The sequence below is a fragment of the Tachysurus vachellii genome, chromosome 5 (genome assembly GCF_030014155.1).
Source record: "Tachysurus vachellii isolate PV-2020 chromosome 5, HZAU_Pvac_v1, whole genome shotgun sequence".
Lineage (NCBI taxonomy): Eukaryota > Metazoa > Chordata > Actinopteri > Siluriformes > Bagridae > Tachysurus > Tachysurus vachellii.
Genome location: NC_083464.1, coordinates 10,616,170 through 10,638,956, shown reverse-complemented (window position 1 = coordinate 10,638,956; position 22,787 = coordinate 10,616,170). Strand labels below are relative to the sequence as shown.

Genomic DNA, 22,787 nt, shown 5'->3' with positions numbered 1-22,787 from the left:
TATAATCTAAAAATAAAAACAGAGCTTAATTATAAAAGTTTAAGTTGAAACTTTGAGTAGCAAATATTAAACATTGAGGAACAGCGACTTATTCCTATGAAGAGCAGAATTGTAATAAATTTGTCTTTTTTTTTTTGCTTTTGTCATTGACCTAATTATGCGATTGGGGTAGAGAAAAGTCAGAGCTGCTTCGATGCTACTTTACATTGTGCTAAATGATTGTAAAAATCAATAAACTTCGGGAATGTATTTATTTAAGAAGACAGTATTCATGCTCAGGTTTATGAGTTCTGTGGTCAGAACACTAAATAGCTGTTTAGTCCATTTTAGTAGCTCTACAGTCTTCATCCATCACTGACAGGTTCTACCACCTGTCAAGATTTCCTGCTTTCTGGTCTAAGCTTTATCATTTAAAATACAGGTCTAGGAAAATGTTTATTCATTAGATTCTAATACAGAACGCTCTATGGACCAGAAAAAAAGTATAAATTATGGATTAATTGTTTTAATAAATATTTTTAATTGATAATAAATCAATTTATTTTACAGTTTTGTAGATCATACAGATTGAAAAACTGTAATATTTACCAGTAAAAAACATTTATAATGGATATCAGACAACAGATATATTCGGCATAATTGTTTTTTTGTTTTTTTTTGGCTTAAATATCAGAATAATTATAATTAAGACGTGTGTATATGTTCTGCTTAGTGTTTCTACATTAAGACATTTCAAGCTGGTTATTCTTAGAAATAAAAATTCTTCTGCTGCCTTAAAAACTGAAAAATCAGTCAAGACAATTGATTACGTTTTCTTTTTATAATTGAAACTTAAGTTCAATATCCTAAACATGTCCATGACAATTGGGGTTTTAAAAATTACAGTGTATTCCTGAAAAAAACAACTATTATTAATGTGTTTGCTAAAGCACATTCTTGTTCTCTTGCATACTTCTTCTTCTTCTTCTTCTTCTTCTTCTTCTTCTTCTTCTTCTTCTTCTTCCGGACACTTTTTCGGTGCGGAACTTGTCCCGCAGCTTTTGTCCTAGACCCATGAATGAGGTGTCAAATCGACCGGCTCATTGAGGACAGGTGTGCTATGACTTTTATAAGCGATGGGACCAACGGTGTTCACACAGCGGACGAAAAAGCGGCGGAAAAAGTCCCATAGAAATGAATGGGAAATTCCTGAAATTCCTTTAAGCTCTCACACACGCAGCGTGCGCAGAGCTCAGGCACCGCTTCTCTCCTGTGTTCTCCTAGTGACTGTAGATATAAAGGAGACTCTCAATACATGTAACTATCAACGCCACACTATCGATCCAATGATTCCAAAAGTATTGGCCCCCTGGTGGCGGCACTCGCCACCACGTGACATCACGTGTAGCCCCGCCCCCAAAACAAGCAAAATCAAAGATTTTGCACAACATGGACATGTCATATATCAAAACACTCAGCACGATGAGGGGAACTGACGTCACGTGTAGCCCCGCTCCCAAAATGAGCGAAATCAAAAATTTTGCACAACATGGGAATGTGACATATCAAAACACTCAGCACGATGAGGGGAACTTGCAATGTGCAAGCACATTCACATTTTCTTCAGGAAATGTCCGTTCTAGTTGTTATTATTATTATTTTATGGGAAATATATAGTTAAATAATTTACATTCATCCCCCAAAGTCACAGAAAAGCCAATATGTGATGCAAAGAGAAAGAGAGAGACAAAGAAGGGGGTTGTGACAGAGGAAATGATGGTGTCATGATCTCTTAAGTACCTGTATCATAACGGATTTTGTGGACAGACCAGAGCAGTTTGGTGCAAGATTGTGGAACAAAGTGTGTACTGAAGAAGGCAAATTAAAGGTGAGTTTTTTTATGCCTTTATTTTACCATGTTTTCTCTCTAACAAACACTAGAAACGACAATTAATATTGTTTGAATTTATATTTACATGCCTGAATTGAGGAAGTGCTGCCATCTTTACATGACTAAATTTGACTTTTTAAATATTTATCTCTCCTAGCTACTAGATAGAGTTTTGCTTATTTATCATCTCTTGTCCACTTAGATGTCAGTCTCACATAGTCGTTCTACAGCTCACATCTTCTCGTCCAATAATCATTCATGCTCCTCACTGGTCAACACCATGGCTTTGGCTACCGACTCCACCACTTCGACATCCAGTAACCTAACCGCTCACATTCCACAGATGGAAGGAGGACCATACAGCTATTCGATGGGGTCTCAGGGACTCTCCAGGACAAATGATAGGAGCAGTGAGCAGATGATGGGCATGGCGTATTTGCCCTATTCGACATGCTCAAACTCAACAGTGGAAAGACCAGCACAACACAGCCACATTATACAACAGGTAAAAGACATTTTATTTTTATTCTCACCACTTTTGTGTAATATTACATCAATTGTTTTATTGCATGTCAAGTAATTGTTTTTTTCATGTTCAATCTGCCTCTTCTGTGAACCTGGCAACACGATAAAGGAGTTTTCTCAGTTCCTGCTTCCTGCACCTCCATCCACATTTCGACAGCCAGGTCAGAAGAGAGGTCTGAATAAGGACAGCATGGAATACCGGATGAGACGTGAGCGCAACAACATCGCTGTGAGGAAGAGCCGGGATAAAGCACGTCGGCGTATCCAGCTCACTCAGCAAAAGGCCTTGGAACTTCAGGAGGAAAATCAAAGGCTGCTAATTCACATCGAACAGCTTACCCATGAAGTGGAAATGCTCAGTCGCCATCTCTCTCAGCGCCACATACAGAGCAAAGTCAGTGACATAGGAGTTGAAGAGCACTGTTGAGTGACCTTAGAAACTCACTTACCTTAGTTATCAGGTTAGTGGAGCTGATTGCATAATAACATCAATGAGGATTGTAAAGACTGTAAGATTACACTGTTAAATACACACTCAGTTTGTTTCAATAGGACGGTCTGTAAAACAATACTCAGGATGAAATGGACAGTCAGGATAACGTCCATTGTGTATTCAATTAACCCACTAAAACGAAAATGACACCCTTTTGTTAACTTTTTAATGTTCAGAAATTCATTATGTAATTGACCATACAGGGGGATTTTGCCTTCACATCAATGCGCAAGATTTTTTGACATATATATTAGAGCAAATGTAATTTTTTTTTTTTGCAATTTTCCAAGAATTCAGGGATTAAATGCAGCATACTTTTGTTTTTATTGTAGTATTATGTGATAGAAGTGAATTAAACAAAGTTTCAAGAAAAATCAGATGTTTCATTCATAGGACCTTCATCAGCTCTGCTTGTATTGTGCTTCTGTCTCTGTCTTTATTAACGAGTACAGAATTTCTACAGAATGTTTTCCATTCTGTTGATATATATTTATCAGGAATATTAAAAAATCTTAAGTATAGTAACTTTGACCGGAAACTTCAGCACACACTGTATTTTGTACGTGTACAACAACAGCAATAAAGATAACTTATCATTAAAATATTCATAATAAGAGAGGAGGAAAAATATCTTTCACAGCACAAAACTCAAAACAAATTTAATTCAATTCAGATTTATTTGTATTGTGCTTTTAACAGTGGAAATTGTCTCAAAGCAGCTTTACAGAACATAAGAAAAATAATACAAAAAGGTTTAAATTATACAAAGCTTAATATAATACAAAAATTCAAGATTAATATTAGATTTATATATAAATGTTTTTGTATTTATTCCCACTGAGCAAACCTGAAGTGACTACAGTGACTTCAAATAGAAGAAACCAGAAAAAGTCCTTAGAAGTAATCGAACTATTTTGTTGAACTAACTGAACTAATCACACTTTTCTATAACATTGACATTTATTTTAATTTGATTGTTTTATTATTATTATTATTATTATTATTATTATTATTAGTAGTAGTAGTAGTAGTAGTAGTAGTAGTAGTAGTAGTAGTAGTATTTTAACCATTAATTTTGACTATTTTTGTTACCTGATATAATGATCACTTACGATGATCAATGAAACGCTCATTAAATTAATTGTTTAAGTGAGTGCCTGCAGTCTTTTGCATTTAACCTCTATTTCATATCAATAATGTATGTTTTATGGTAATTTACAGGAATTGTATGTTATCAAATGTTGTTGCTTTAAAAAAAAGTCCTAATAGACATAAACTTAGCGTATACAAGGGGTAACTTATTGGAAAGGAACCTCGAACAATAATGGAGAAATAACCAAAAAATATTACCCACCATTTATTATTATTATTATTATTATTATTATTATTATTATTATTATTAATACTATTATTTACAACTTAAGATTTTTGATATATAACCAGAGGTGGAAAGTAGCAAACTACATGTACTCTACTTACAGTACCGGACTATATGGTTGACTGTTTTTAACACTGGAATGCTCTTAGCCAATTAAAAGATAGTATGAACCAAATTTTAAATGATTTAAATTAGAATAAAGTAGCTTTCTTTGAATTTCTATTTAATTAGTAGCAGAAATATTGGAGAAAACAGAGACAGATGAGTGTTCTTGGCCTCAATTTATCAGCTATCTTCAGTTTTTAATGCTTTAAAGGAAGTGGTTAAGTCTCTGGGTTGTTGATTTGAAGATTGGTGTTCAAGCCCTAGCACTGCCAAGCTGCTTGAGCAAGGCCCTTAACTTACCCCCTCCCTGGGTCCAGAGGTGATCTAACACCAACTTCCAAAGCTGGGATTTGTGAAGAAGGAATTTCAGTGTGCTGTAATGTATGTGTCTATGTGATTTCTATTCCTCTTCTATATAGCTGGAAACATGAATGAATTAACATGAGCTATCTAACCAGCCAAAGTTACCTTTCTAATATATTGCTACTAATTAAAACATGGTGTTCACTTCAGTCTAGCTCCATTGGTGAGTTATCATAGAACATTTTCAGATTAGTTGTGCCAGTTTTAGCAATATTCTAGTTAGTGAGTTTTGGATGCTTTCCATCACTACCAATAACAGTAGGAATATTTCCAAAGTTTATTTTTAACTATTTTTGTAACTATTCCATTTTTTGGTTTGTAGTATGTTATCAACTACTTTATTATTAAGCCTCCTACCCCTTTATTTCACCTACAGCCTCTTGCTAACTGACACAATGACACAGGATTTTGCGTGGGGAAGAGCAGAGGCCCAGCTCTGGTGGGACGGGTATGATTTCATCATTGTGTGGGACACAGAACTGGAGATATCATCAACAAGCATGGCTTTATGAGCCTTCCTGTGGCTGCCACTGCAGTCAGAGGACACACAGATAGCGAGTGGGAAGTGGACATGCATTAGGGTTTGGGTTTTTTTTTTTTGCTTGTTTGTCTGTGTTTGCTGGTGATCCAGTGTTATCAGGCCTTGTCATCTGTTCTCACACCATAATATTTACTTGGGATGAAAAATGCCTTTTGCCTTTTCTCTATAGTGTCACTGCAAATATGATACACAGTAGATTGATGGCACAATGATACCAGGTGGTGAGTTTGTGTGTGTGTGTGTGTGTGTGTGTGTGTGTGTGTGTGTGTGTGTGTGTGTGTGTGTGTGTGTGTGTGTGTGTGTGTGTGTGTGTGTGTGTGTGTGTGTGTGTGTGTGTTCAGTTTCTACCCCAAGCTAAAGCTAAGCCATGAGAGCAGATGTCTGGAGCTGATAACACCAAACTGACAGGTTGTTAGAGCCATGAGGGAAAACAGTGAAAGAGCAGGGGGAGAAGATTGGATAGGAGTGGAAAATCTTCAGAGAACTTACAAATATACCTGAATATATGGTGAAAGAACTTTGTGCTCAAAAGTTTGTTGCACCAGTCTCTATGGGGCAATATGTGGTTCAAGGCCTGAAATACGGCCACACGATTAGGAAAGACAGTATTTCAGCTCAGTCTCAGCACCTCAAAGCCCAGTGTTACTCAACACCAAATGACCAATGACTTGCAATTACTTAAAGGCCAGTAAATCTAGAGGGAACTTCAGTATTTCTTTGTAATGGTGATTAAGATAAATGTGATTCTACAAACCACTAGAACGGAAAAATATGAGTGATTAACAGAGAGTGAGAAAGTACCTTGAAGAGGAGATGAACACGAATGTGAAGGAGAGTTTAAGTAGTGGCACAAATACTCCCTAATAACATACTTTTCACATGATCAAAGTTTTCTTTAATAATAATAAAAAAAAAAAACATGTAACAATAAATTAATCATTTAAAAATGTTTTAGTACAGTTTTAAAAATTTGTAAAGTTCATGTGACTTTTCTGAAAGGAAAGCATCTGTAACTGCTAATAAAATAAAATACCCTCACATGCATATGTGTTTGTTGAACATTCCAGATTCTTTAGACTCTTTTGCTGTTATAATAAGCTCCACTCTTCTGGAAAGGATTTCCACTAGATTTTGAAGTGTGTCTGTGGGAATCACTGTAGAAACACTGTGTTGTAAGGTTCCCTCTAGAGAACACTCACGAGTAACACAAACTAATACAAGCTTAGCATATAAAATTTCTAATCTTAAGCTTTTTAAGCAATTTTACAAATGTCAGTGTCTAACCTGACATTTGTAAAATTCAGCAAGCCATACACACTGCAGTATTGCAAATCACTGTAATCTTATAATACATTTTATTACTCTATTTATACACATAATTAATAAACCTACTCATAAATTCCAATTAATACCTCACTTGTGAGTGAATATGATATTAAAGCTACATTAGACAGTCTATCAGGGAATTAAAAGGAAATTAAAATATTAACTGTTTGACACACACACAAACACAAACTCACACACACACAAGAACACACAAACACAAACTCACACAAACACACACACAAACACACACACATACGCATGCATACAAACACACACATGCACATACACAAACACACACAGAAACGCACACACAAACTCACATAGACACACACAAGCACACACAAACACACACAAATGCACACAGACACAAACACACACACACTGTGTATGTGTGTGTTTGTGTGTGTTTCAGTGTGTGTGTTTGTGTCTGTGTGCATTTGTGTGTGTTTGTGTGTGCTTGTGTGTGTCTATGTGAGTTTGTGTGTGCGTTTCTGTGTGTATGTGTGTGCGTTTGTGGTTTTGTGTGTTTGTGTGTGTTTCTTTGTGTGTGTTTGTGTGAGTTTGTGTGTGCGTTTGTGTTTGTGTGTGTTTGTTTGTGTGTTTGTTTGTGTGTTTGTGTATGTGTGTGTGTGTTTGTCTGTGTTTCAAACACACAGACAAACACACAAACAAACACACACAAACACAAACGCACACACAAACTCACACAAACACACACAAAGAAACACACACAAACACACAAAACCACAAACGCACACACAAACACACAAAAACACACACACAAACACACACACAAACAAACACACACACACAAACACACACATACACACGCACAAACACACATACACAAACACACACACGTATCAATTCGTTTTGATATAGTGCTCCATCTGGTGGCTGAACTATGAAATCTCAGCTCTTTTGGGAAAATGGGAAAGTCTGCCGAAAGGAGCCGAAGGTTTCCGAGTCTGGTCGCTTTTTCCGGACGTTGTTCCGTTGCAGGTTTTTTTTTCCGCCCTTTTTGTGTCCCAGGGAAACCGGTTCACACGGTGTGTGGTGAGTGTCTCAGACCCGCTTGTCTGCACTGAGCCTTTATTTCATGTGTTGTGACGGGCAGCAGCACCTCGGGCAGGAGGACAGCGCACCGACAGCCTTTGTCCGGACAGAGGACCACTTGTACACCACAGGGCCACGCCATCGGATGTCTTGTGCTCAGTGGACATTAGTGTTGAAACGTGAAGACTTGAACAGTGGACAGTAGCTGGGAAAAGGACACGCGATTGTAGGAAGGCGATGCGGTTATGAAACGAGCTCTTCACCAAAAAAAAGGGAGAAAGAAAGAAAGAAAGAAAAAAAAATCGCCTGCTGATTTTTTTACTGCGCTCACTAACAAAGTGACATTTGGGAGACTTGCTCTCAGTCTCACCATCATCACAGTAAGTCCCTTATATATCACATTCACAATGGGAATATAATGTTAGAGCAGGAAATCAGGAGTGTTTACATTGTTCATGTGGTGTGTGTGTGTGTGTGTGTGTGTGTGTGTGTGTTACTGTAGAAACAGTTGAGCCCTACAGTAGCACACACACACACACAGCTCTTTTTTTGTAGCTATATTATAACGACCTGCTTCAGTGTTGCTCTTTTCTTGTTTATTTACATGCTGCAGTTTTCTCCAGCTCTAGTGTGGTGTCTCTTATGTAATGCTGGAATACTCACATCCAGCCACTAGGCTGTACTACGCACTATATACTCCAATTTCTCCATCTTGAAATTCTGAAAAATATTATTTTTAAAGCGTAAAGATATTAAGAAGCTTTACAGATGATTGAAAATGAACTTCAGCTGGATGACAGTAGTTGTGAGACCTACCGCACAGAGACATCCATTTACACCAGTTCATCATTAACCCTGTAATGTGTAAGCTTTAATATGGACACTTGTGCATTTTCTGAGTATTTTCCTGTAATTTGGTGATTTATTAATTACAGTTTTCTGCTTCAGCACTCACATAGTTTCTCTATTCCTCCTGTCAGCAACACAAACTCCTACCTATTGCTACAGCAGTTCTTAAATACAAATGTCCAATTAAACAATTAAAACCTGATGCAAAAATACAATTATATAATTACATGTATATTATATATTTATCTAAAAATATAATTATATATAACATTATTGCGATTATTGTTTTTTTACAGTAAAATGCAAGATCAATAAAACATAAAAAATAATTGCAGATATAAGTAATGTACACAAACACACACAAACTCACACAAACACACACACACACAAACACACACACAAACACATACGCACACACAAACTCACACAGACACACAAACACACACACACACACACAAACACACACACTTTTTTATGTTTACAGTAAAATGCAAGATCAATAAAACATAAAAAATAATTGCAGATATAAGTAATGTATAACAATAATGTATACCTACTGGGTTGGTGTGATACAGTCTGAAGCAAAGTAGATTATGTTTCTATAAGAGCACATGTTTAATTGCTCTTATATCACAGCATGTTCTCAATGAATCATATATAACTGATTGACACATTGTGCTTTTTTCAACCATTTCTTAAGGTATTGGTGCCTCTGTGAGACACTATCACTTGTTATCACTTACGTTATAGCAGCCTCTTCACTCACCAGCCTCTTTTTTCTGCCTCTTGATGTTAACCTTTCATTTGAATTACAGCCAACATCATTGGCACAGCATTGACGATAAAAAAAGTAATCAAGACATGACTAATCAGATTAAAGAATTCGACATCTAGGCATAAAACTCTGAGTGAGCTGATTAAAATGACTGGAATGGCTTGTCTGCTTCAATACTATACAAAATGTACAAGTTTTTGCTGATTTTCACAACCAGTGAATGAAAGAAGAGAGACAATTATGCATAACTGCTTCATCTCCATTTAGTTTCATGGAGCTGTTAAGATCTCAAATGTTTGAAATTCTTTAACACACTGGCTGAAATACATTAGGTCTTAATGGGTTACATGTTTAACCTGGCTCAGTGTTATATGAGAACAGCATTTCAAGGACCTCTGGAGTTTATTCCAGGTGTTTAGGACACTGTATCTGACGTCTGCCTTTTTCTCCGGTCAGAATGAACCATAGTTTCATTGATTCCCAAGGCAATGGTAATAATAGATTAGTAGGCATGTAGACAAGGCAGTATTTCAGGGATGGTTTGTTAAGTCTTTTACCAAAGATAATTTGATAATAGTTAAAAGATTCTGATATAACAGTATATAATAGAAATGTAATAGCAATGAATGTTATTTTTCCGTGTTATATATGATTTTTTTCTCCTTTGGACAGAAAAGGAAACCAAAATCTAAAATATTCCCTCTCTCTCTCTCTCTCTCTCTCTCTCTCTCTCTCTCTCTCTCTCTCTCTTTCTCTCTTTTTCACCTTTATTTCCCCTGTTCTTACACCAACATTAAAGGGTGAGTCCAAAGCCAGGTGCGAATTGCCGGACTCCTTACAACACAGCAGACGGCTTTTCACTGACCTCTCACCTTGAACTATGACATCCCCACCCTCTCCCCTGGCTTCACCCTGCCCCTGCCCTCCTCCACCTCCCTCTCTGCCCTCATCCCCTGCCCCATCCTCTCCTGCACCCTCCACAATCCCAGTGCCTCCCTCACTGCCACCTACAGGAGAGGTAATGGTGATGGCCCTGGGCCGGAAAAAACAGAGACTCTTCATTGCGCTTTCCATCTTACCCAACCTCTTCTTGGCCTTCCTGCTGTCTTCTGACCCACTGTTGACCCTGGCATCACCGCATCACTGTCACCTGTCAGTATCCAACCCCACAGAGGAGGTGTTAAATGCCTCATTGCCCTGGGAGAAGGGTACTAGGGAAGGCGACAGCGGGGGACTATCTCAGTGCACCCAGTACCTGTTTGTTAATGGCACTCGCTCTGCTGTAGTGGACTGTGAGGTTGGTTGGGACTTTAATGTCACAGAAGGCCTGAGGAATAACATTGTCACTGAGGTAATATTTTCAATGATATTTCAGTTTTAATTAATATTTGAAACATTGTATTTTCATACATTTTACAAATACATTTTAAGCATTATATTTAAATTGCATTCTACAAATCAAAAAATAGAAGCTGTATTTATAACATGAACATCCAGAAGTTTAATTATCATTTAATTATTACTGATGATGGGTTGTTGAGATTTTTATTTATACAGACTTTCCAAGTAGTGCAGCTAAAACTATGCCCAATGTTTTCTGACAAGTATGTGTTATTCTGAAGATATTATTATACAGGATTTCTTTTAACCTTATACATGTTTGACATTATTCTTGAATAGATCGATATGTCTAGGAAAAGCTATGAAATTAATATTTTGATTTCAGAAACCTTTGTGTCTGTGACCCATGCATGTATTATTGTCAGATTTTGAGAGTAACTGATTTGAGTTATATAGTCGTTGAGTTTACCTAGTACACAAAGTCACAAAGTGACTTTTAGGGTTATTTTGCCTTGTAATTAATGCACCACTTTCCATTAGCTGGTACTTGGCACGCTATGGGAATTATTTTAGTTTGAAAATCTGCGCCTAGTAACGCAAACAGTGCACATGTTTATACTCTGAGTGTACGGAAGCCTGGTGTCAATTGTATCAGTACGACATAGTACACAGGGGTTCTCTGAGGTGTTGTTAGTTTTGGTAGGTGTGTGTGTGCATTTCTGTGAACCATAATTCTGTGTCTCACTGAGGTATTTTAAGCATGTTTTCCCCACTGCCTGCGTAGAGAATTAAAGCACAGGGCGTAAAGCAGGCACAGCTCATGGAAAGTTGAAAATAATTTGCTTCATACATCACCTAGCAACCACTGTGGTTATTAAGGGAGTTTAACAACCTTAAGAGACTTTCAGTAATGCCTTAAAGTGGAAATTCAGTCACAGCTGGAAGTTGAATTTTGCATAATTTGGAACCAGGTTAAGTGGCACTGCCATTTTCAGGGTGTGGGCATGCGGAAAAAATCTAAGCACAGCAAGAGTTGCATTCTCATCGTAATTACTAAATGCTTGGTAAACTGCTTTAGAACTTGTTTGATGAGTTGACTTGAGTTACCAAACTGATTTTTCCACATGCCTTGCATTTTTCTGGAGCTTCGCAAACACACCACTCTGTACAGAGAAAACTATGTACAGTAGTATCTGGGTGAATAAGCAATAATATCATGCCATGTTTGAAGGCCTGAATTATACTCAGTTGATTTTTGATATGTCTATAAAATACTATCGGTTTAGTTTGTTGTTTTTTTTATTTTAGATATGATATATCTAAGATATGATATATATATATATATATATATATATATATATATATATATATATATATATATATATATATATATATATATATATATATACGTATATATATATATATATATATATATATATATATATATATATATATATATATATATACATACGTATATATATATATATATATATATATACGTATATATATATATATATATATACGTATATATATATATATATATATACGTATATATATATATATATATATATATATATATATATATATATATATATATATATATATATATATATATATATGTGTGTGTGTGTGTGTGTGTGTGTGTGTGTACAGTACTGTGCAAAAGTTTTAGGCGTGTGAAAAAATGCTGTAAACAAAGAATGTTTTCAGAAATATAAATAATGAGTGTTTATTTCTGTCAATTTACAAAATGCAAAGTGAGAAAACAAAAGAAAAATCTAAATCAAATCAATATTTGGTGTTACTAACTTTTGCCTTCAAACCAGCATCAATTCTTATAGGTACACTTGCACAAAGTCAGGGATTTTATAGGATTATAGTCAGGTGTATGATCAACCAATTATACCAAACAGGTGCTAATGATCACCAAGGTCACACGTACTGTAGGTTGAAACCCTACATGAACTGAAACAGAAACAGCTGGGTAGGAGGCTTAAAACTGGATGAGGAACAGCCAAACTCTGCTAGTAAGGTGAGGTTGTGAAAGACAGTTTCATGTCATGGCAAGATTGAGCACAGCAACAAGACACAAGGTAGTTATACTGCATCAACAAGGTCTCTCCCAGACAAAGATTTCAAAGCAGACTGGGGTTTCAAGATGTGCTGTTCAAGCTCTTTTGAAGAAGCACAAAGAAACGGGCAACGTTGAGGATCGTAGACGCAGTGGTCGGACAAGGAAACTTAGTGCAGCAGATGTAAGACACATCAAGCTTATTACCCTTCAAAATCGGAAGATGTCCAGCAGTGCCACCAGCTCAGAACTGGCAGAAACCAGTGGGATCCAGGTACACCCATCTACTGTCCATAGAAGTCTGGCCAGAAGTGGTCTTCATGGAAGAGTTGCAGCCAAAAAGCCATACCTCCGACGTGGGAACAAGACCAAGAGACTCAGGTATGCGAGACTCAAAGAGACTCAAAACATAGGAACTGGGGTGCAGAAAAATGGCAGCAGGTGCCCTGGACTGATGAGTCAAAGTTTTAAATATTTGGCTGTAACAGAACAGTTTGTTCGTCAAAGGGCTAGAGAGCGATACAATAATGAGTGTCTGCAGGCAACATTGAAGCATGGTGGAGGTTCCTTGAACATTTGGGGCTGCATTTCTGCAAATGGAGTTGGAGATTTGATCAGGATTAATGGTGTTCTCACCAAAGCCATCTTATCCATCATGCAATACCATCAGGGAGATGTATGATTGGCCCCAAATTTATTCTGCAGCAGGACAACGACCCCAAACATACAGCCAGTCAGAACTATCTTCAGCGTAAAGAAGAACAGGAAGTACTGGAAGTGATGGCATGGCCCCCACAGAGCCCTGATCTCAACATCATCGAGTGTGTGTGGGATTACATGAAGAGACAGAAGGATGTGAGAAAGCCTACATCCACAGAAGATCTGTGGTTAGTTCTCCAAGATGTTTGGAACAACCTACCAGCCGAGTTCCTTCAAAAACTGTGTGCAAGTGTACCTAGAGGAGTTGCTGCTGTTTTGAAGGCAAAGGGAGGTCACACCAAATATTGATTTGATTTAGATTTCTCTTTTGTTCATTCACTGCATTTTGTTCATTTATGAAAATAAATGTTTAACACTTCCACTTTTTATATATATATTTTTACTGAGTAGTAAGACAGTTTATTTTTTAATATGTGCTAGTTTAGCTTAACTGAGGAAGACAATTGTAGTTTTCCCATTAGTGTTGTATTTTTTATGCATACTCAAAAAGGTTGAATTATGAATTCAATTATCAACACTTCATTATCATGTTGTGTTGTCATGAACCTTGTCATTTCCTTACTTCCTGTCTCCTGTCTTGGCAGTGGAATCTGGTGTGCTCTCAGTATTGGCTGGTCCCAGTAGAGGAAGTGTGCTTCATACTGGGCATCCTCATAGGCTGCCTGGGCCTTGGATATGCTGCTGACCGGTGAGAAGAGAACAATGATCAAACAATGTTAAAATTTCATTGATTTTCAGTCTGTGTACAAACAATGTGTTTGGGTAAATGTCCTGGTATATAAGGTCTCCACAATGGTTTGTCCCTTCCTCAGATTGGGCCGGATGAAGACCCTCCTCATCTCGCTCACTTTGTCTGTGGTTTTTGGCATACTGGTGTGTGTGTCTCCTTCACCCGCCATGTTCATTGCCATGCGGTTCTGCTTAGCTGCAGCCACTGCTGGCGTTTATCTTGTGCTATATGTTGGTCGTAAGTAGTGTGCATCATGAATGAGACAATAATCAAGTATTAAGTCTGATGTGTGTGTATGAGTACAGCTAAAATGCAGGGGCCATTAGTTCTTGTGTTGATATATGACACAGTAGTTAACGAGAGTAGATTCTATCAGAAACATGAACTGTAATGCATTTTTAAGAATAAGAAATAAAACACTTCAGGATGTGATGTCGTAGGAAAGAAATCAATGCAGGGATGGATTGATGTGGCCTGTAATACCACCCTGATGTTAATTATATTCAAATACCAGCATGTTCTGACATGTTTTATATCTGTTAGTGCTTGCAATATTTTAAATACATTAACAAAGGACACATTTATTTTTAACTGCTTATACAGTCCCTGACAAAAGTCTTGTCGCTTGTGTACAAATTGACCTGAAGTGCCGCTGAAATATATTTCTAATCAAGATTTTTTTTTTACAAGAAATGGCTCATTTTAATCCCAACAGCTTTTGTAATAATGTTTCAGTGCAAAACGAAACCATCAAAAAGTATTCTAATATTCACAGCTTAGTAAAACCCATTGAGTCAATTTTTGCAAAGACATAAGTGTTGTCGCCTTGTCATATGAGCTTCAACTGTGACTAATAATGGATCAATTAGGACTCAGGTGTGTATAAAAAGAACCCCAGTACACTAGACCTTCACATCAACTGCAACTAGACCTCTGCAAACATGCCTAAGATTCACCCTGAGACTAAAGTTTTGATTATAAAGAGGCTGAAGACCAGATCCACTGCTGATGTGGCAGACACCTTCAATGTGTCTCAGCGTCAAGTACAGAGGATAAAAAAAGATTTGAAGAGACTGGAGACGTTTTGGACAAGCCCAGGTCAGGCAGACCCTGCAAGACTGCTGCTTGAGAGGACCATTTGTTGGCTCAAAAATCCAAGGCCAGCCCATTTTCCACTGCAGCAGAGCTCCACAAGAACTGGTCACCTGAAACCCCTGTGTCAACCAGAACAGTTTGTCAGATTCTGTCTCGAAATGGCCTCCATGGTCGAATCAGTGCCCAGAAGCCAGCACTAAACAAAAGACAATTGAAAAACCGTGTGGCATTTGCCAAGGCCCACAGCCTGCTAAAAGGATGGACGCTGGAAAAGTGGCAGAAGGAGGATTTTTCAGATGAATCTTCTCTTGAATTACACCACAGTTGCCGCAAATATTGCAGGAGACCTACTGGAGCCTGCATGGATCCGAGATTCACCCAGAAAACAGTGAAGTTTGGTGGCGGAAAAATCATCGTCTGGGGTTACATCCAGTATGGGGTTGTGCGAGAGATCTGCAGGGTGGAAGGCAACATCAATAGTCTAAAATACCAAGAAATCTTAGCTACCTCTTATATTCCCAACCATAAAAGAGGCCAAATTCTGCAGCAGGATGGTGCTCCATCGCATACTTCCATCTCCACATCAAAGTTCCTCAAGGCGAAGAAGAGCACAAGATGCTCCAGTATTGGCCGGCACAGTAACCAAAGAATATTGATGATGTCTGGGAGGCATGCAAGACTGCTTTCTTTGCTATTCCTGATGACTTCATCAATAAATTGTACAGTATGAATCCTTGCCAAACCACATGATGCAGTCCTTCAAGCTCATGGAAGTCATACAAGATATTAAATTTGGATCTCACAGCACCACTACTTAATTTGCTGACATATTTTTGTATTTGCAGTAAATTTGTTCAATTTCTGTATAGGCGACAAAACTTTTGTCTTGCCAAAATTTGACCTTTCTGTCTTGATTAAATGATAAATCATTTTTCAGTGAAACTAATTTATTTCAGTGCATTAAACATCATTTGGGAGGGTTTTAGCTTTTCATATGAGCTATTTCTAACAGCAATTGATTAATTAAAAGTCAGGTTAATAGCAGGTGTTTCTACAAAATAGATAAGAGACAAGACTTTTGTCACTTATATTACAGCAGCTCCTATATAAACAGTTATTCCTCCACCAGACTGTCCCTTTAAGTTAAGTCTCAAATAAACACAGCTTCTCATGTTAACCTCAGTCCTTAAGACTTCCTTAATACAGCTTTACCTTGATTGACACAAAGTATCAAGAGATCTTTGATCAAGAGATCAGTATCACTAGAGACTTCTTTCAAAATGTTAAATAAATATCTCCTCTAAGAATATGCACAACAATATCACTTACTTAACTTAGCTAAAACTTACTTAATACTTATATTGCGGTAGCTTAGTGGTTAAGGTGTTGGACTACTGATTAGAAGCTTATGACTGAATCCCAGGTCCAAAAAGCTGTCACTTATGAGCCCAAGGCCCTTAACCCTCAACTGCCGAGTTGAATAAAAAAGTGAGATAAAATGTAAGTCACTCTGCAAAATGCAGTAACTGTCATAAAAAAAGATCACTTCAGTTTGTTATAGAAAATTAATCAGTCAATCAAGTATTCAGCAGTGCTATGGCATTAGCGTCGTTATTATACTATAAGCATACATTTATTTATTTACTCTATAATCTTAATTGTTTTGTTCATGACACTGGATATATGAATTTGCTTTTGTTGCTGTCTTGTTGCTTGATGAAAGGTTTGGAACTATGTGACCCTTCACTGCGTCTCCTGGTGACCATGATTGCGGGACTTACAACAGTTGCCGGGGAACTCTTATTGCTGGGAGTAGCTGTTGGATGCCCAACATGGAGGGGGTTGATAGGAACTGGAGCAGCACCTCTTTCTCTCTTCCTCTGCTATGGGTGAGGGACTGCTGGGAAATGTTACAACTCGGGAGTTTTTGAAACTGTACAGTGCATAAGGGTTAGGCTTGGGGTTAGTTACCTTAAAAAGAAGGGGGGTGGGGTGGGGGTGGGGGATGGGGAGGTCCTGGCTATACAGGGTCCTGACAGAGCAATTCCACAAGCACAAAAAAGTCATTAAGTATAAAGTGATGAATGCCAACTGACTACATCTGACAACTGAGAGTGATTAAACCTTATTGAGATTAAATTCCTTCAGAAACAGGAAGACATTAGCAGGTTCCATTAGCAGCTGTCTGTAACAGTGAATCAGCTTGGGTTTTAACACTGCCAGACATCTCTGCTAGCATTAAAGTGTAAACTGTGTTGTTTTGCCTTTTGCTTTAAACAACTTGGCAACAAACAGTTTATCTGTTTGCCTGTCCTTAGAATTCCAGGTGTTTTTCCAGAGTCCCCACGGTGGTTATTGCTCTCAGAGAGAGCAGCTGACATGAACTCGTTTAGTGAACACAGTGAGCGACAAAGAGAAGATGATGGCTTCACAGGTCTGTTCACAAACACAACTCATTACCTGCCTAGTTTACGCTGAAGTTGCACAACACTTGCTAAATAGTTGTAGATTTATTTTCCTTTAGAATATAGCCGTTTAGAAGTGTTTCAATTTGAGTCTTCATGTTCTGTGTTGGGATTAATAAATGTATCATGTGTGACCATTTGGATTGTAAATGTGACCTGTTACGATGTTCCTGTAGAGATGGAGTCTGAGTCCCCACAGAGTGGTCGTCCTCACTTGTCCTTCCCAGAGTTACTCCAGAGTCGAAACATCTGGAAAAACATGTGTGTCCTGGGCTTTACCTCGTAAGTCAATTTATATTCAAATTAAATGCCTACTTTTATAGTTTATATGATGCCTAGACCTTTAGGACACACCTACTATTAAGTATCTCAATATGAATAATAGATTTAGAGAAAAGAATATGCGTTATTTTAATTCCGGATATCATTTCTCTCTTTCCTTTTCCTACTGTCTCTCGCAGGTTCATCTCTCATGGCATTAGTCACTGTTACAGCTCCTTCAGGGGCGATGTCCGAGGCACTAGTCCCAGTTTCTATTGGACCTACCTACTGTCTGTCTGTGCAGGAGGTGGAGCTTGGCTGTTGCTCTGGGCAACAGTGGACCGATGTGGTCGCCGTGGGATTCTTCTGCTGGCCATGACAATGACAGGGCTCGCCTCTCTCATTTTACTGGGCCTGATGGAGTGTGAGTGCAGATTTTGTTGATAGAAATTTTAGAATTAAAAATTAATGTTGAATTCTGAGATTTGAGATGACATTTGAAAGAGAATGGAGATGGCTTTGGGGACATTTCTAGCACTATTGCAGAGCAGTAGTACAGTATGTATTATCACACAAATGGTAAATACCTGCTGAAGTATTAAATGACACACACACAAACACACATCCACAGTCTATAGAAATTGTGTACATACACATACACACACACAGTTTTCTGCTTGTGGACTTAATAGTTGACTCTTCATGATTTCTGTTTGTAGATCTGAGTGAATCAGCCATTACAGTATTCTCTGTGATGGGCCTCTTCTCATCACAGGCTGCTGCCTCTCTGTGTGTCCTCTTTACTGCTGAAATCATGCCCACCATCATTAGGTAACACTTTACACTTATTTAAATGTAACTCACGGTTAGGCTGAATGGCTTTATATTCACTATATGTGATCAGTAAACAAGGCACAACGTACTGGCCTTCCAGAACTTACAAAGTAGATCATGATCTTTTAAATTTGTTCCAGTAGCTTTCATGTAACATCCCATTTTTATATGGAAACCTGTGGCCCTTTATATGGAGCTTTTTATATGGAAACAGCCTTTTAAAAATATATATATTTATATACCAGATCAATACTGATCAGAGCAATAATCAGAGCAATTCAGATTCAGTTCTAAAATCCAGTTTGCTACTGGTACACATTGGTATTTGTATTTATTAAATTATATTATAAACCATACACGTTTTCCTTGGTCTTTCTAGGGGAAGTGGGGTTGGTGCTATCCTGGCTCTTGGCTGCGTGGGTCGTCTTAGCTCTCCTCTGATGGACCTGCGCAACCACTACGGCTACTTCCTGCACCATGTAGTATACTCTTCTCTTGCCCTGCTGGCTGTTCTGTCCATTCTGCTACTTCCGGAGAGCAAACGAAAGCCCCTGCCACAGACACTGGCTGATGGTGAACAATTCAGGCGCCCCCCGCTGGGCAGGAAAAGGAGGGACAACGTTCCATTGCTTGCCACACCAAATCCAGAGACCTAGCCTTCATAGTACACTTACATACACCTGTTCTCCTCAGCCACTCCCCATGACTCTCACCATGTCTGTGTAGCAGAGGATGAGAGGGGGCACTTGGGACAAGCCTTCTTAATCTACCATTCTGTAATCATTCCTAAAGCATAAATGGAACTACAGCATGCAGAGTCATACAGGCTCCTGCTGAAGTGTGAGGGGTGAGAAACTCAATGGTATAGAGAGCCAGCCGTGCTCTGTAGTACCCCAGAGCTCAACTACGGCTACTGCAGTGAGTGCCAACTTCATATACCATGCAGCAGGTGGTAACCCTAAAAACGCTGGACAGTCACCTTCACAGACATAATACAAGTGTGTATGGCCCATATCGCACTGAGTGACTCTCAGTTACATCAACCCCACTTCACACAGGCAAGGGCTCAAAATACTACAGTTTTGTAAATACCTAAAATATACTCTGTTTAAACTGAAATAGAATATGAAGGTTTGGGAGGAAACAGGAATGTGCTCCTGCTGGCCCATCAGCACAATAGAACAACTTTATTGCAAGTTCTTCTGTTATTTATAAACGGGTAGTTTATAATGGTATTACGGTATTGATTATTCTGATTTGCGTATGCTGGACTGGGGCATGCCGACAGAGAAGGAGTATTTACGTTACATAGGTTTACTCCTGTAGCATTCTTAAAGACACTTTGGGGTTGGAAGAAACAGGACTGAATCTTGCCACCCTGTATTAATGAGTGTGCAGGGAAGGAAAACACTAGAATTTCCATTTGGTCATGCTCTGAGTGCAAGCATGGAAGATGGGCCAAAGAAACCGAAGGAATGATTAATGCAGCTTTGTTTTAGGATCACCTCTGTCAGTTTTTTTGGTTTTAAAAAAAAAAATGCACTTAATTTTCTGTTGGTAGTAATTAACGATTATTATAATAATTGCTAATTTTCTGTTGGTAGAAATTAACGATTATTATAATAATTGCTAAAACAATATTACTTGAAAGTAGTAATAAAACTTCACTTGACTGATTGCTAAAGATTATTTACCATGTAATAACATGTGCTGTAATTATGTTGATAAATCTTTAACCTAATTTAATTGAAAATAAAATGTTAAAAATGAAATTGGGCTCTGTATTTATATGAATGTGATGTAATGTGGTCTGTGATGGACTGATGTGTATTAGCACACAGTCATGTCATGAATGTGACCAGGATAAAGTGAATACTGCAAATGAAAGAAATATACCTTAGTATTGTATTCACATCTCCTACAACTGTTTCAGTTTAAAACAAACATCACAGCAGTGTTTATTAACCTCCCTCTGAACACACATTTGATCCTTAGCACATGTTAGTCTTTAGGACAATATAATACTCTAAAACAGCTGAAGTAGTTGCTGGGCTCCAATATGCTATGTGGCATTAGTAAGATTATTTAAACCCTTTGGCACATAGCTGGACACCCTTTTTCCTATCGAGCATTTGTGATCTATTTTGAAATGCCATAAGGCATCAAGCATTTGTCTTTTTTTAAGCTACACTGCTTTCTATAATAAATGTATTGTGTTTGTGTATAAAAATGTAATCTGTCAAAGCACTTTGAAGGAATAACTTTACGCATCCAAGGATTTTCTTTTTGCACTATTCATTTTGTTTATTGTTACTATTTGACTCCAATATAAATGCCTGCTATAAATGCTTCTGGCGTTATAAACAATGGCATTGTGCTCTTTTGACAAGGGTGGTGATTCATCCTATTACAATTTCAGGCAGCCACGATAACTCTCATGTGGTGCGGTCAATCGTTCAGTCGGCTCTGGTGTGGCCAAGTTTGTCTCGCTATTTCTGCCTGAGACTTGTTTAGCCAATTTCTTGGAAAAGTTGCCTCCCAATATGGCAAAAAATAGACATACAGGTAGATTTGCATGTCAAAATCGGAATATGTTTATTTACCAAATGAATACAAGCATGGAAGATGGACTAAAGAAACCAAAAATAAATCTTAGAATCACCACTCTGTCAGTTTAACTCTCTATTATTAGATTATTGTATGATTATTACCAAATTAATAATGTGGTGTAATTATGTTAAATCTTTAAGCAAATTGAATTTAAAACAAAATGTTAAAAATGAATTTGGGCTCTGTATTTATATGATTGTAATGTCATATGACCTATAACCAGGATAAAGCAAACTCTTAAAATAAAAGAGTGAATGAAAGAAATATACCTTAGTATCTCTGTTGAAATCACAGCAGTGTTTATTAAGAATGTTAGCGTTTAGGACAATGGAATTATCTATTGGTAATAATAAGACAATTAATGATAATTAGTATAATGTAATAAAATATTATGTAATAATTATAATTATAATTTCATGTGCTGCAGTAAGTCATCCAATCGGCTCTGTTGTCTCACTATTTCTGCCTGAGCATTGTTTACACAGTTTCTTTAAAATGCTGCTTCATTATACAACAAATAATCCACATACATAGTTTTGCATGTAAAAATCAGACTATTTCTATTTGACCAAATATTCTGATGACACAGGAGTTGGAATTGACATAAACTGATTAACATGAGCATAATAAACAATACAAATATATCACATATTGTATTATTATTCAAATTGGTGTTTGTGTCATTTGAGTTTGAGAGTGTCTTCATGCAGAAAATTGATACACCATTGTACATTGATCAAATGTGGCATTTGCCATTTTTGACCCCTTGATACAGCAATACAGAATTAAAAGACCAGCAAAACATAGCTTTATTGAAGATAAGGTTTATTTGGTTTATTTTCATTATTGTAGTGACAGAGAACAGTGTTAGGCTCACGGCTGGTCTGTCTTTGGCTGGCTGACTGTTCTGAAAGCAAGAGGGTACAGAACAAAGCATTTTGGTGTGACAGACAGCCTGAAAGATTCAGATCTCAGAGAGCAGAGAAATGCCTTCAACAAAGGGGAGAATTGTAGCAATTAGATAACAAGAGACACTGATGAAAACTAAGCTTTTCAGGTAAAACAGTCATCAGAACTAATACAAAGCCAATTCACTAAGTAGGTCTGTGAAAGACACTTATTTGTTTGTTATTTCTTCTGCTTCGCAGTGGCTTTATCTAGGTGGATTTTAACCTATGAATTTGCAATCTTTGTTCTTGTGCGATAATAGAAAACTGTGTTTAGGATTACAGACCCTTGCTGTTTTCTTATTCTTGCTCGCTGCACACACAAAAAAAACAAATACTGTATCTCTCAACCACCGATGTCTTGTGGTTTTTATTGAGAATGTAGACTAGCAGTAAGTGATTAGCAGGAAATTGTCATGTTCTGTAAATAAG

The 22,787-nt window shown here is 37.5% G+C and overlaps 2 protein-coding genes across 3 annotated transcripts; both read left to right on the top strand.

The window, feature by feature from the left end:
- Positions 1-1,204: 1,204 nt before the first annotated feature.
- On the top strand, positions 1,205-6,174 carry cebp1 (CCAAT/enhancer binding protein (C/EBP) 1). Of its 2 annotated transcripts, XR_009648440.1 has the most exons (5): positions 1,205-1,867; positions 2,073-2,375; positions 2,505-2,856; positions 5,111-5,315; positions 5,617-6,174. XR_009648440.1 is itself a non-coding variant. In XM_060869688.1 (4 exons), the coding sequence occupies exons 2-3, from the start codon at positions 2,073-2,075 to the stop codon at positions 2,820-2,822; spliced, it is 621 nt and encodes a 206-aa protein (XP_060725671.1). In that variant the 5' UTR covers positions 1,205-1,867; the 3' UTR covers positions 2,823-2,856; positions 5,111-5,602. The 2 variants fall into 2 exon arrangements, 1 of the variants encoding a protein (XP_060725671.1); XM_060869688.1 differs by lacking the exon at positions 5,617-6,174 and having other exon boundaries at positions 5,111-5,602.
- Positions 6,175-7,584: 1,410 nt separating this feature from the next.
- Positions 7,585-21,464, top strand: slc22a17 (solute carrier family 22 member 17). Its single transcript, XM_060869685.1, has 10 exons — positions 7,585-8,037; positions 10,081-10,632; positions 13,998-14,101; positions 14,226-14,380; positions 16,962-17,127; positions 17,557-17,672; positions 17,880-17,985; positions 18,165-18,388; positions 18,684-18,795; positions 19,178-21,464. The coding sequence occupies exons 2-10, from the start codon at positions 10,162-10,164 to the stop codon at positions 19,452-19,454; spliced, it is 1,731 nt and encodes a 576-aa protein (XP_060725668.1). The 5' UTR covers positions 7,585-8,037; positions 10,081-10,161; the 3' UTR covers positions 19,455-21,464.
- Positions 21,465-22,787: the final 1,323 nt, after the last annotated feature.